The following is a 15113-nucleotide window of genomic DNA, read 5'->3' on the forward strand; positions in this document are numbered from 1 at the left end:
ATTAACCCCTAATCTGCCGCCCCCAATGTCGCCGCAACCTACATACACTAATTAACCCCTAATCTGCCGCCCCCAACGTCGCCGCCATTATATTAAATTTATTAACCCCTAAACCTAAGTCTAACCCTAACCCTAACACCCCCTAATTGAAATATAATTTAAATAAATCTAAATAAAATTCCTATCATTAACTAAATACTTACCTATAAAATAAACCCTAAGCTAGCTACAATATAACTAATAGTTACATTGTATCTAGCTTAGGGTTTATTTTTATTTTACAGGCAAGTTTGTATTTATTTTAACTAGGTAGAATAGTTATTAAATAGTTATTAACTATTTAATAACTACCTAGCTAAAATAAATACAAATTTACCTGTAAAATAAATCCTAACCTAAATTACAATAAGACCTAACACTACACTACAATTAAATAAATTACCTACATTAAATACAATTAAATAAATTAAATTAAATTAGCTAAATTACAAAAAAAACAAACACTAAATTACAGAAAATAAAAAACAAATTACAGATCTTTAAACTAATTACACCTAATCTAATAGCCCTATCAAAATAAAAAGCCCCCCAAAATAAAAAAAACCTAGCCTAAACTAAACTACCAAAAGCCCTTAAAAGGGCCTTTTGCGGGGCATTGCCCAAAGAAATCAGCTCTTTTTCCTGTAAAAAAAAATACACCCACACAACCAACCCCCCAAATAAATTCTATCAACCAATCGGAATTAAGGTAGAAAAAATCATATTGGAACTGCCAATTAGAGCTTTGGGCCTGCAATAGAGCTAAATGCCCTTTTAAGGGCAATGCCCATCCAAATGCCCTTTTCAGGGCAATGGGGGCTTAGGTTTTGTTAGTTAGTATTTTATTTGGGGGGTTGGTTGTGTGGGTGGTGGGTTTTACTGTTGGGGGGGTGTTTGTATTTTTTTTTACAGGAAAAAGAGCTGATTTCTTTGGGGCAATGTCCCACAAAAGGCCCTTTTAATGGCTATTGGTAGTTTAGGCTAGGGTTTTTTTTATTTTGGGGGGGCTTTTTTATTTTGATAGGGCTATTAGATTAGGTGTAATTAGTTTAAAGATCTGTAATTTGTTTTTTATTTTCTGTAATTTAGTGTTTGTTTGTTTTTGTAATTTAGCTAATTTAATTTAATTTATTTAATTGTATTTAATGTAGGTAATTAATTTAATTGTAGTGTAGTGTTAGGTGTTATTGTAACTTAGGTTAGGTTTTATTTTACAGGTAAATTTGTATTTATTTTAGCTAGGTAGTTATTAAATAGGTAATAACTATTTAGTAACTATTCTACCTAGTTAAAATAAATACAAACTTGCCTGTAAAATAAAAATAAACCCTAAGATAGCTACAATGTAACTATTAGTTATATTGTAGCTAGCTTAGGGTTTATTTTATAGGTAAGTATTTAGTTTTAAATAGGAATAATTTAGATAATGATTGTAATTTTATTTAGATTTATTTAAATTATATTTCAATTAGGGGGTGTTAGGGTTAGACTTAGGTTTAGGGGTTAATAAATTTAATATAGTGGTGGTGACATTGGGGGCTGCAGATTAGGGGTTAATAAATATAATGTAGGTGGCGGCGATGTTAGGGGCGGAAGATTAGGGGAAAATATTATTTAACTAGTGTTTGCGAGGCGGGAGTGCGGCGGCTTAGGGGTTAATATGTTTATTATAGTGGCGGCGATGTCCGGAGCGGCAGATTAGGGGTTAATAATTTTATTTTAGTGTTTGCAATGCTGGAGGGCCTCAGTTTAGGGGTTAATAGGTAGTTTTTGGGTGTTAGTGTACTTTTTAGCACTTTAGTTATGAGTTTTATGCTACAGCGTTGTAGTTTAAAACTCATAACTACTGACTTTAGAATGCGTTACGGATCTTGGCGGTAGAGGGTGTACCGCTCACTTTTTGGCCTCCCAGGACAGACTCGTAATACCGGCGTTATGGAAGTCCCATAGAAAAAAGGGTTTACGAAGTTTACGTAAGTTGGTTTGCGGTAAGGCCAAAAAAGTGTGCAGGGCCCCTAAACCTGCAAGACTCGTAATAGCAGTGGTAGTGAAAAAGCAGCGTTAGGACCTGTTAACGCTGCTTTTTCAGCTTAAGGCAAAACTCGTAATCTAGCCGTTAGTTAATTGTATTTAATTAATGTAATTTATTTAATTGTAGTGTAAGGTTAGGTGTTAGTGTAAGACATGTTAGGTTTTATTTTACAGGTAAATTTGTATTTATTTTAGCTAGGTAGCTAGTAAATAGTTAATAACTATTTACTAACTAGTCTACCTAGTTAAAATAAATACAAACTTAGCTGTAAAATAAAAATAAAACCTAAGATAGATACAATGTAACTATTAGTTATATTGTAGCTATCTTAGGGTTTATTTTTTAGGTATTTAGTTTTAAATAGGAATTATTTAGTTAATGATAGTAATTTTTATTTAGATTTATTTTAATTATATTAAAGTTAGTGGGCGTTAGGGTTAGACTTAGGGTTAGGTTTAGGGATTTATTAATTTAGTATAGTGGTGGCGACGCTGGGGGTGGCAGATTAGGGGTTAATAAGTGTAATGTAGGTGGCGGCGATGTTAGGGGCGGCAGATTAGGGGTTAATAAGTGTAGGAAGGTGGCGGCAACATTGGGGGCGGCAGATTAGGGGTTAATAAATGTAGGTAGGTGGCAGCGGAGTCATGGGCGGCAGATTAGGGGTTAATAAGTGTAATGTAGGTGTCGGAGATGTCGGGGGCAGCAGATTAGGGGTGTTTAGACTCAGGGTTTATGTTAGGGTGTTAGGTGTAAATGTAACTTTTCTTTCCCCATAGGAATCAATGGGGCAGCGTTATGGAGCTTTACGCTCCTTTATTGCAGGTGTTAGGCTTTATTTTAGCCGGCTCTCCCCATTGATGTCTATGGGGAAATCGTGCACGAGCACGTAAAACCAGCTCAAAGCAGCGCTGGTATTTGAGTGCGGTATGGAGCTCAATTTTGCTCAACGCTGCCATATTGCCTGCTAACGCCGGGTTTATGAAAACCTGTAATAGCAGCGGAAGAGGGAGGTGAGCGGTGGAAATAATTTGCAAGTTAGTACCGAGCCGCTCATAACGCAAAACTCTTAATCTAGCCGTTTGTTAGGTAAGCTCATTGGAACTAGAGAGCATGCATATGTCTTTAGCACTCTATGACAGCAGTGTTTGCAACTATGTATAACATTGCTACAAACATTGTGCACATTTCTGAGGTCCTATGAGCCTACCTAGGTTTAAACCTTAAGTATACCAAGAGAACAAAGCAAATTTGATATGAGAAGTAAAACTTGCATGTTCTACCTAGACCATGAAAGTTTCATTTTGACTTTAATGTGCCTTTAAATTACTGATTCTGTCCAAAATATGTTACTTGTTTTGCATATGAAAGAAAAGCAACACATCTCTTTGCTTCTTGCAGAATATAAAAGATTACTATCTTTAATAACTGAAAATATAGACAAAATAAAATGCAACATAGCACATTATTGTAAAAAGGTCTTCATTAGATTTTGTTCTATGTTTTTTGTAGAACAGATCTGAAAGCCCCAGAATCCTTTGTGGGACAAACCAATATCTTCTAAGCACGCACAGTTTACAGGAGAGAAGGGAAAGAGATAGCATGTTACAAATCTTACAATATATATATAAAGCATTTTCCACAAACTACCAAAAGAAATACCAAAACAAGGTCACAATCCTAAATTAGAGGGTAGCAGATTCTGGTGAAATGTAAGGAAGCAGTTTTTAAAAAAAAAAAAAAACTCATACACTGAAAACCTGAACTGTGGCATACATTCAATAAAAAGGGACAGTAAAGTCAAAATTAAACGTTCGTGATTCAGATAGAACATGGAATTTAAAAAAATTTCTGTTTAATTCTATTATAAAATTTGCCTCATTCTCTTGGTATAATTTGTTAAAGACTACCCTAAGGAGTCACTACTAGGAGCTAGCTGATGGTTGGAGGCTGCACTTATATGTCCCTCTTGTCACTGGTTCACCAGATGTGTTCAGCTAGCTCCCAGTTGCATTGCTGCTCCTGAGGGTACTATATAACAAATGATACCAAGAGAATGAAGCAAACGTGATAATATAAGTACATTTTGAAAGTTGTTTAAAAATTCATGCTCTGAATCATGAAAGCTAGATTTTGTCTTTACTGTCCCTTTGACGCCAATTTATAGCCTAGATTCAATAACGCACAAAAGTTGTCTCAGGACATAAGAAAAAAACAAACAAAAGCAAAACAAAAACAACAAAAAAACAGCTCTTCGGGGAAAGTCAAAACAATTCATATAAAATCATGAACAATATTTACTTGCCTCCTGGATTACAAATCACAGCAGAAAGTGCAGAAAAAATAGCATTACATCCATTCATAATAATGACCTATACACAAAAAAAAAGAAATGAGTTAGAACATTTGTCATAATGAACTGTGCAGGCAGTTTGAGTTTTCTACATTTGTTAAAAAAACAACAACACTTTGGGATTGAGATTATAAGGAATAATTTTAGCAGAGGGTGTGCTCTGTATCTTATTAATATCAGTCAATTTTCACTCAAAATTCATTACTTTTTTCATATAATAATTGAAATAGAAATAATGTATGGAGCAAAGAAGATAAACAAAGTGTAACAAACTACAGGAGAAAGAGGGGGGGGGAGAGGGAGAGAGAAGGAAAGGGAGAAAAAGAGTGAGAAAGAGAAAATAATCTAAAAATATCAACAGTGTACACCTTCAAAACTGTTTTATACTACACTAATGTATTACACAAGGTATAAAATAATAACTATAGGTAATTTCACCACCAAGGTCCATAAATTGCCCTCTTCGCCACAAAGATTATCTCCATGCTACTAGCAAGTCATGGAAGAATGGGGAGGGTTACTGTCTGACCACAACATTTTATACCCTATTCTGCGTTTCTGTGGGTGTGTCTCTATTTGTGTAAATGTGTGTCCTATTGTGCATTAATCACAAGCTTCATGGGAGGGTTCGGAATGAGACAAATACTAGGGTAAATCCTTGCTAGATAGGTAGCCATTTGTTCATGTAACAAAAGAGCAGTCAGGGTAATGTTTTTGGATGGGGGGTTGTTACCAAGAAAATAAAATAGTCTTTATTTCCTTAAAGGGATATACAAACCAAAATTTTTCTTTCATGATTCTGATACAATTTTAAACAACTTTCCCGTTATTTTCTATTATCAATTTTTCTTTGTTTTCTTGTTATCATTTGTTGAAAAGCAGGAAGATAAGTCCAGGAGTGAGCACGTGTCTGCAGTCCTATATGGCAGCAGTTTTGCAACAATGTTATACATTAGCAAGAGCACTAGATAGCAGCATGATTTTCTGTCATGTAGTGCTGCAGACATGTGCATGCTACCTATCCAGATATTTCTTCAATAATAATTAACAAGAAAACAAAGAAAATTTCAGCTAGATTACAAGTTTTGCGTTATGAGTGAAAAAGCATCGTTATGCTTCATAACGCTGCTTTTCCCCTAACGCCGCTATTACAAATCTTGTAGGTATAGCTGTACCGCACACCTTTTTGGCCGTCACGCAACATCAGTACCGCACTTTTAAAAAAGTCCTTTTTCAATGGGACTCCCATAGCGCCGGTATTACGAGTTTTCCTGGGAGGCCAAAAAGTGAGCGGTACACTTTATACTGACAAGATCCGTACCGCCATCTAAAGTCAGATGTTATGAGTTTTACGTTACAAAGCTGTAGCATAAAACTCATAACTAAAGTGTTAAAAAATACACTAACACCCATAAACTACCTATTAACCCCTAAACCGAGGTCCTCCCGCATTGCAAACACTATAATACATTTATTAACCCCTAAACCGCCACCTGGACATCGCCGCCACTATTAAAATTTATTAACCCTTATTCCGCTGCTCCCCGACATCATCGCCACTATAATAAACCTATTAACCCGTAAACCACCACCCTCCTGCATCGCAAACACTATTGAAAGATTATTAACCCCTAATCTGCCATCCGCCCACACTGCTGCTATAATAAACCTATTAACCACTAAACCGCAAGCCCCCCACAACGAAATATACTAAATTAAAATATTAACCCCTAAACCTCTGGCCTCCCACATCACTACATAAATATATTAACCCCTAAACCTAACCCTAACGTAACCCTAAGCCTAAGTCTAACCCTAACACCCCCTAACTTAAATATAATTAAAATAAATCTAAATAAACCTTACAATTATTACCTAAATAATTCATATTTAAAACTAAACATACTTACCTATAAAATAAAACCTAAGCTAGCTACAAAATAACTAATAGTTATAATATTGTAGCTATCTTAGGTTTTATTTTTATTTTACAGGTAACTTTGTATTTATTTTAACTAGGTAGACTAGTTAGTAAATAGTTATTAACCTACCTAGTTAAAATAAATACAAAGTTACCTGTAAAATAAAACCTAACCTGCCTTACACTAAAACCTAACATTACAATAAAATAATATAAATTAAATTAATAAAATACAATTATCTAAATTACAAAAAAATAAACACTAAATTACACAAAATAAAAAACTTAATTATCAAAAATAAAAATGAATTACTCCTAATCTAATAGCTCTATCAAAATAAAAAAGCCCCCCCCAAAAAATACAAAACCCCTAGTCTACACTAAACTGCCAATGGCCCTTTAAAAGGGCCGTTTGTGGGGCATTGCCCCAAAGAAATCAGCTCTTTTACCTGTAAAAAAAAGATACAAACACCCCCCAACAGTAAAACCCACCACCCACACAACCAAACCCCCCAAATAAAATTCTATCTAAATAAACCTAAGCTAACCATTGCCCTGAAAAGGGCATTTGGATGGGCATTGCCCTTAAAAGGGCATTTAGCTCTTTTACGGTGCCCAAACCCTAAGCTAAAAATAAAACCCACCCAATAAACCCTTAAAAAAAACTAACACTAACCCCTGACGATCCACTTACAGTTTTCGAAGACCGGATATCCATCTTCATCCAGGCGGCAGAAGTCTTTATCCAAGCGGGCAGAAGTCTTCATCGAAGCCGGCAGAAGTCTTCATCCAAGAGGGCAGAAGTCTGCAGAAGTCTTCATCCAGATTGCATCTTCTATCTTCATCCATCCGGCGTGAAGCGGTCCATCTTCAAGACATCCGGCGCGGAGCATCCTCTTCTTCCGATCGTCGCTGGAAAATGAAGTTCACTTTAAGTGACATCATCCAAGATGGCGTCCCTTACATTCCGATTGGCTGATAGAATTCTTCATCCAAGCGGTATCTTCTATCTTCATCCATCCGGCGCGGAGCGTGTCCATCTTTAAGACATCCGACGCGGGGCAGAAGTCTTTATCCAAGCGGCATCTTCTATCTTCATCCATCCGGTGCGGAGCGGGTCCATCTTTAAGACATCCGATGCGGAGCATCCTCTTCTTCCGATCGTCGCTGGAAAATGAAGTTCACTTTAAGTGACGTCATCCAAGATGGCGTCCCTTACATTCCGATTGGCTGATAGAATTCTATCAGCCAATAGGAATTAAAGGGGAAACATCCTATTGGCTATTGCAATCAACCAATAGGATTGAGCTTGCATTCTATTGGCTATTCGAATCAGCCAATAGAATGCAAGCTCAATCCTATTGGCTGATTGCAACAGCCAATAGCATTTTTTCCCCTTTAATTCCTATTGGAATTCTATCAGCCAATCGGAATGTAAGGGACGCCATCTTGGATGACGTCACTTAAAGTGAACTTCATTTTCCAGCGACGATCGGAAGAGGATGCTCTGCGTCGGATGTCTTAAAGATGGACCCGCTCCGCGCCGGATGGATGAAGATAGAAGATGCCGCTTGGATGAAGACTTCTGCCAGCTTCGATAAGGTCTTCTGGGGCTTTTTTATTTTGATACGGCTATTAGATTAGGAGTAATTAGTTTTTATTTTTGATAATTTCGTTTTTTTTATTTTGTGCAATTTAGTGTTTATTTTTTTTGTAATTTAGATAATTGTATTTTATTAATTTAATTTATTTTATTTTATTGTAATGTTAGGTTTTAGTGTAAGGCAGGTTAGGTTTTATTTTACAGGGAACTTTGTATTTATTTTAACTAGGTAGCTAGTAAATAGTTAATAACAATTTACTAACTAGTCTACCTAGTTAAAATAAATAGTTACCTGTGAAAATAAAATAAAACCTAAGCTAGCTACAATATAATTATTAGTTATATTGTAGCTAGTTTAGGTTTTATTTTATAGGTAAGTATGTATTTAGTTTTAAATAGGAATTATTTAGGTAATAATTGTAAGGTTTATTTAGATTTATTTTAATTATATTTAAGTTATGGGATGTTAGGGTTAGGTTTAGGGGTTAATATATTTATGTAGTGTTAGTGATGTGGGAGGCCAGAGGTTTAGGGGCTAATAAGTGTAGGTAGGTGGAGGCGATGTTAGGGCCAGCAGATTAGGGGTTAATAAATTTATGTAGTTGGGGGTGGCAAGATTAGGGGTTAATAACTGTAATGTAGGTGGCGGCGATGTTAGGGGCGGAAGATTAGGGGTTAATAACATTATGTAGGTTGCGGCGATGTTAGGGGCAGCAGATTAGGGGTGTTTAGACTCGGGGTTTATGTTAGGGAGTTAGGTTTAAACATAACTTTTTCTTTCTCCATAGACATCAATGGGGCTGCGTTATGGAGCTTTTGTTTCCGCGATCGCAGGTGTTAGGCTTTTTTTTGCCGGCTCTCCCCATTGATGTCATATCGCCCGCACAAGCCGGGTTTATTAAAACCTGTAATAGCAGCGCTATAGGGAGGTGAAATACCGCCGCTTTTGTGGCAGTCGTTAATTTCCCTATAGCGCTGAAAACTCGTAATCTAGCTGTTTGATAGTAGAAGTAAATTGGAAACTTTTTTTAAAATTGTACTCTCTATCAGAATCAGGAAAGAAACATTTCCAGTTTCATGTCCCTTTAATGTACTATGATGTTCCTTTACTTAATCCTGAGTATTTGCAGGATTTATTATCTGCTATGACACCATATATGGGATTGTGGGCAGGGGGTTGGTTTGGATTTTAAAGAGACAGTAAACATCTTGAGATTTTTGTATAGTTATGCGTAAAAAAACAAATCTGTATACTTTCAATATTTATTTTGCCCTCTTATCATATAATTTATCTCTGGAAATTGAGGATTTTCAAAATTTCAGGACTTGAAATGCACCCTACTGACTACTAAAAACTAACCCTGCTACATATGTTTCCGTTATTGGCATTAAATGATAACAACTGCAAATCAGTGCACTTTATACTAATATTATAACCGTGCTAGCCTTGTTGTCTGCAGACTAAAGACCAAAGTGGCTATTGAAAAACATCTGCAGTAAAAAAGATATTAATTTGTATTAGAAAAATTTAGTCTTGGCTGATATATAATTTTGACTCTTTTTGGGCAAACTACCAATTATATGTAAATTAATTTATTGATATAGATTACATTTAAGTACAAATATGATGATCAATTGGTAATTTATGAATTTTTAAGGTGAGGTTTTAAATTCTCCCTCAGAAGGATGTGAATCAGGTGTTATAGATTATTGTACTATTTCACAAGTATTTCTGATTTGTAAATAGATTAATGCATTAGGTCTGGAATTTAAGGATTTAAACTCTTTATGCCGAGCAACTCCCATATGCGGCTAGATTACGAGTTTTGCTGTATGAGTGAAAAAGCAGCGTTAAGGCTCTTTTTCACTACCGCTGGTATTACGAGTCTTGCAGGTTTAGCTGCACCGCACACTTTTTTGGCCGTAACGCAACGTAACTACCGCAGCTTTCCAAAAGTCCCTTTTCAATGGGACTTCCTTTGCGCCGGTATTACGACTTTGCCTGGGAGGCCAAAAAAGTGAGCGGTACACCCTATACCGTCAAGATTCGTACCGCCAACTGAAAGTCAGTAGTTATGGGTTTTATGTAACATAAAACTCATAACTTAAGTGCTAAAAAGTACACTAACACCCATAAACTACCTATTAACCCCTACACCGAGGCCCTCCCACATTGCAAACACTAAAAAAAATATTAACCCCTGATCTGCAGCTACCGACATCACCGCTACTAGAATAAACATATTAACCCCTAAATCGCTGTACTTCCGCATCGCAAACACTAGTTAAATATTATTTACCCCTAATCTGCTGTCCCTAACATCGCCACAACCTACATTACGTTATTAACCCCTAATTTGCTGCCCCAAAATCCGCCACTATACTAAAGTTATTAACCCCTAAACCTAACCCTAAGTCTAACACTAACACCCACTAACTTGAACATAATTAAAATAAATCTAAATAAAACTTACTATCATTAACTAAATCATTCCTATTTAAAACTAAATACTTACCTGTAAAATAAACCCTAAGCTAGCTACAATATAACTAATAGTTACATTGTAGCTAGCTTAGGTTTTATTTTTATTTCATAGCTAAGTTTGTATTTATTTTAACTAGGTAGACTAGTTAGTAAATAGTTATTAACTATTTACTAGCTACCTAGTTAAAATAAATACAAATTTACCTGTAAAATAAAACCTAACCTGAGTTACACTGACACCTAACCTTACACTATAATTAAATACATTACATTAATTAAATACAATTAACTAAATTACAAAAAAAAAAAACCCCTAGCCTAAACTAAACTGCCAATAGCCCTTAAAAGGGCCTTTTGCGGGTCATTGCCCCAAAGAAATCAGCTCTTTTACCTGTAAAAATATACAAACAACCCCCCAACAGTAAAACCCACCATCCACACAACCAAACCCCCCAAATAAAAACCTAATTATAAAAAAATACAAACAACCCCCCAATCTAAAAAACCTAAGCTCCCCATTGTCCTGAAAAGGGCATTTGGATGGGCATTGCCCTTAAAAGGGCATTTAGCTCTTTTTCTGCCCAAACCCTAATCTAAAAATAAAACCCACCCAATAAACCCTTAATAAAACCTAACACTAACCCCCGAAGATCCACTTACAGTTTTTGAAGACCCGACATCCATCCTCAACGAAGCGGCAGAAGTCTTTATCCAAGCGGCAAGAAGTCCTCAACGAAGCCGGGAGAAGTCTTCATCCAAGCGGGCCGAAGTCTTCATCCAAGCCGGCAGAAGTCTTCATCCAGATGGCATCTTCTATCTTCATCCATCCGGTGCGGAGCGGCTCCATCTTCAAGACATCCGGCGCGGAGCATCCTCTTCTTTCCATGGCGACTGAAGAATGAAGGTTCCTTTAAGGGACGTCATCCAAGATGGCGTCCCTTGAATTCCGATTGGCTGATAGAATTCTATCAGCTAATCGGAATTAAAGGTGAAAAAATCCTATTGTCTGATGCAATCAGCCAATAGGATTGAGCTTCAATCCTATTCTCTGATCCAATTATTGTCTGATCCAATAGGATTGAGCTCGCATTCTATTGGCTGATTCTAGCTCCAGCTGCAGGCAGTTACCTAATTAGCAGCCTTTATAAGCAGCTTCCCGTCTATACCCATGTATTGGATTTTTTCTGGATGTGATTTCTTCTACTGCGAATTCCTTCTGTGTAGCAACTTCTTGCTTGGATATCTACTTCTCTTCTGGATTGTGATTTGGACTGCTGTTTTTATTCCTTGACCCATGGCTCTTCTCTGACTACTCTCCTGTCTTGTGATTTTGGCTGTTTATCATCCATCTGGTGTTTGATCCTTCTGCCTGAACTGACCATTCCTTTTGGACTGAGATTTGGTACTTTCTCTTCCAGTTTGTTGCTGACTCTGCCTGAACAACTTTGCTTGGCCTATTTATCCTGGTCAACTTCTGGGTTAAACCATTTTTGCTGGGATGCTGTGTTCTCATATTCACTAACTAACCAGAGGCGTAACTAGAAACCACAGGGCCCAGGTGCAAGAATCTAAGAAGGGACCCCCCACCGCCCCTCCCCCCTCCAAAAAAAGGTGAATTTAATACTTTTTTTTTTTTTTTACATTTAACACAGAAAAAAAATGTGAATCAGATTACATGTCTGCAAAAGGAGGTACCCTGTGCCCACATTCTGTGAGATGGTCTGACCCCCTATTACTGTATACAGTATATATATATATATATATATATATATATATATATAGTGACACTATTTAACCCCCCAGAACTGTATATAGTAAGTTAGTGACACAGTCTGTAATCTGCCGGTGAGATGGCTGGCCTGACCCTACCCGCCCAGTACTTTATAAAGTGACCACAGTAGTCAGTGACATGGTCCACCCCCCATACTGTATATAGTGGTACTGTATAATGACACTGTTCACCCCCTGCCCCACCAATGCTGTAGTAACAAGGTCTGTAATTTGCTGGTTCCACAAACATACACGCATACATACATGCATAAATATACACACAGTCACATACATACACACACACACACATAAACACCAATGGGTAAAACAGAAACACTAACCCCTGTAGTCATGTCACACTCACATGATATCAGTGCAGGCAGTGGTAGGTTAACGTTTTTTATTAAAGAAAAAAAATTATAAAAATTTTTTTTTTTTTTTTTAAAGCTGGGCCCCCACCCTCAGGGGCCCAGTCGCACCTGCGACCTCTGCACCCCCTGTAGTTTCGCCCCTGAGAGGGTCCCTTCCTGAATGAATATTATCTCTCTAGGCCATGATACAGCCATTTCCTGAGGCTGAAAAGTCTATTGATATCAGTGTTTGGCACCATGTGTCCCAATAGCTTAGCCGATTGGCGGATAGAGGAGAGCTAGATATCTTGAGGGCTTAAGGACCCTGAAGACGCAGAGTTGACTTTGGATGATGACAAGTCGAAGACTATGGTCCATCACATGGTGTGAATAGTGTGGATGTGCAGAGGGATACTTCAACCGCTTCGGCAGTGAATTCTATGGAGATGCTGGGAGCAGAGGATGTCCTATGTGAACAGTCACCTGTTTTTGTAAAACAAGGAATGAATTGGCCTGGGAACTATTAATATATATATCTATGCTGGCCCTAGGTTGTGTCTGATGACCATTTAGATAGTTGGAGTGGGCTAACATGTGTATCTCTACATGATTCTGCCTTTCACCAGTATGAGGATTTAGACAGCTCTTTTAAATTTACATTCTATATAACCTTTAAATGCATTAAGGCTGTTATCATTGTTGGGTTTATATTAATTACCCGTGTACATTAAGGTCAATATTCTAAACTATCTTACTTTATACTAAACCTTATTTTAAGCCTGTGGTCAGCGGTCAGGACCATGGGACAGATCAGGCCTCAATCTGTTATTTTGTTTTTGGTTTATGTGCAGAATAAATCTTTAAATTATGTATATATACTCTGTGAGATTAGAAGTACATTAAATTGGTTCCTTTATTTGGTTATAATTGAATTCTCCAAGCTAGCCAATTATATTGCTACGTATTCAGTGTATGTTTACTCACAATATTCATCAAGGTTGACTGGTAGCATGATATCATAGTGCTTGATATTTGTCCAGACACCGTATACATACCACACCTTTAAAATGATGGTAAACTCTGCCAATTTTAAAAACAGATCTGGAATGTTAGTGATATTTTAGATGAGTTTAATTTATTGTTTTAATGACGATGCACTATAACTTACCTTTTAATAAAGATATATGGGCGTAATTATCAAGCTCTGCTGCTCCAAAACTTGTCCGCCTGCTCTGAGGCGGTGGACAGAAATCAGCCCGATCTAATACGATCGGGTTGATTGACACCCCCTGCTAGCGGCCGATTGGCAGCGAATCTGCAGGGGGCAATATTGCACAAGCAGTTCTGGTGAACTGCTTGTGCAATGATAAATGCAGACAGCGTATGCTGTCAGCATTTACCGATGTGCAGCAGACATGATATCCTACATCTTATCATGTCCGCTCGCACTTTAATAAATATGCCCCATAAACGTCAAATACCCCGTGCTCCACCACCCACTTTAAAAGTACATTTTCCTGTGAGCTAACCAATCAGGCTTTAGCTACAAAAAAAGTGCCATATGGGGAAAGTGCTGATTGGACAACAATTGAAACTGTTAGCTCACAGAAAAATTTACTTTTGAAGTGGGCTGCAGAGCGCATAGTATTTGAATTTCATATCTATATCAAAAAGTAAGTTATAGTGCATCTTCATTACAGGGCCGGCCTTAGGGCTAGTGCCAAATAATACTGCAAATTTTTTAATTTTTTTTATATATACAAACTGACATTTTTCTTTTTTTTTAATTGCGCCAATTTAGGGGCTGCGCGTCGCTCACGTCACTTGACGCCGCACTCAGCCTCAGAGTCAGAGACTTACAAGTAGCGGGAAACTGGAGCAACACGTCACTTGATGCCGCGCTCAGCCTTAGACTGTGAGAAAAAAGAGTTACTAGAAGCGGGAAACTAGTGACTCTGTGACTGAGTGACGTGATGACAAGAGAGAGGAAAGATTTGTGAAGCAGACTGTTCTCAATCTTTGCCTCCCATTGTGCACGGTAAGACCAGTCCACTTAAGCAAGAAAAGGTGAACTGGGAATTTTGTTGATTCTCATTTGCTAATAAAATTTCTGCAGCTTAATAAGGGGAGCTCCCTAGATATTTAGAAATAAATCTATAATTTTATTTAGTATATTATCATTATGCTAGGTTCAACAGGTTTCACAGTACAGGGCATCAGTTGTTTAAGGGCAAAAAGGTATTTGGACATTTAACCCCTGGGAAATGGTACTTGCTGATCTTTTTTGCCATTAACTTGTTTGTGGAATTGTTACAAGGAGGTCTGGCTAAATTGCACAAATAATACTATATTTTTGTAGGTTTTAGTAGTGCTAGGTGCTGCCAGGATGAGTGACACAGTCCCCTTTGTATATCTGCATTTTATAGAGCCCTACTATTCTGTATGGAAGGCATATCATAGCTTCCTGGAAATTTCCAGTCAAATACACTTATTTTCTTTAAGAACAGAAAGATCTGTTCCTCAAAAACAAAAAATATGATGTATTTCAAAATGCATTCTTAGA

At 37.1% G+C, this 15113-nt stretch overlaps 1 protein-coding gene across 2 annotated transcripts in view; it reads right to left on the reverse strand.

Annotated features, from left to right (window-relative positions):
• Positions 1-15113, reverse strand: part of LOC128660276 (1-aminocyclopropane-1-carboxylate synthase-like protein 1) — a 526308-nt gene that overhangs the window by 250562 nt on the left and 260633 nt on the right. For both annotated transcript variants that reach the window (XM_053714036.1, XM_053714037.1), the window contains one exon: positions 4374-4440. In XM_053714036.1, coding sequence (XP_053570011.1) covers positions 4374-4440 — 67 coding nt within the window. The remainder of the gene's footprint in view (positions 1-4373; positions 4441-15113) is intronic.

This window comes from Bombina bombina, chromosome 5 (genome assembly GCF_027579735.1).
Source record: "Bombina bombina isolate aBomBom1 chromosome 5, aBomBom1.pri, whole genome shotgun sequence".
NCBI classification, from domain to species: domain Eukaryota; kingdom Metazoa; phylum Chordata; class Amphibia; order Anura; family Bombinatoridae; genus Bombina; species Bombina bombina.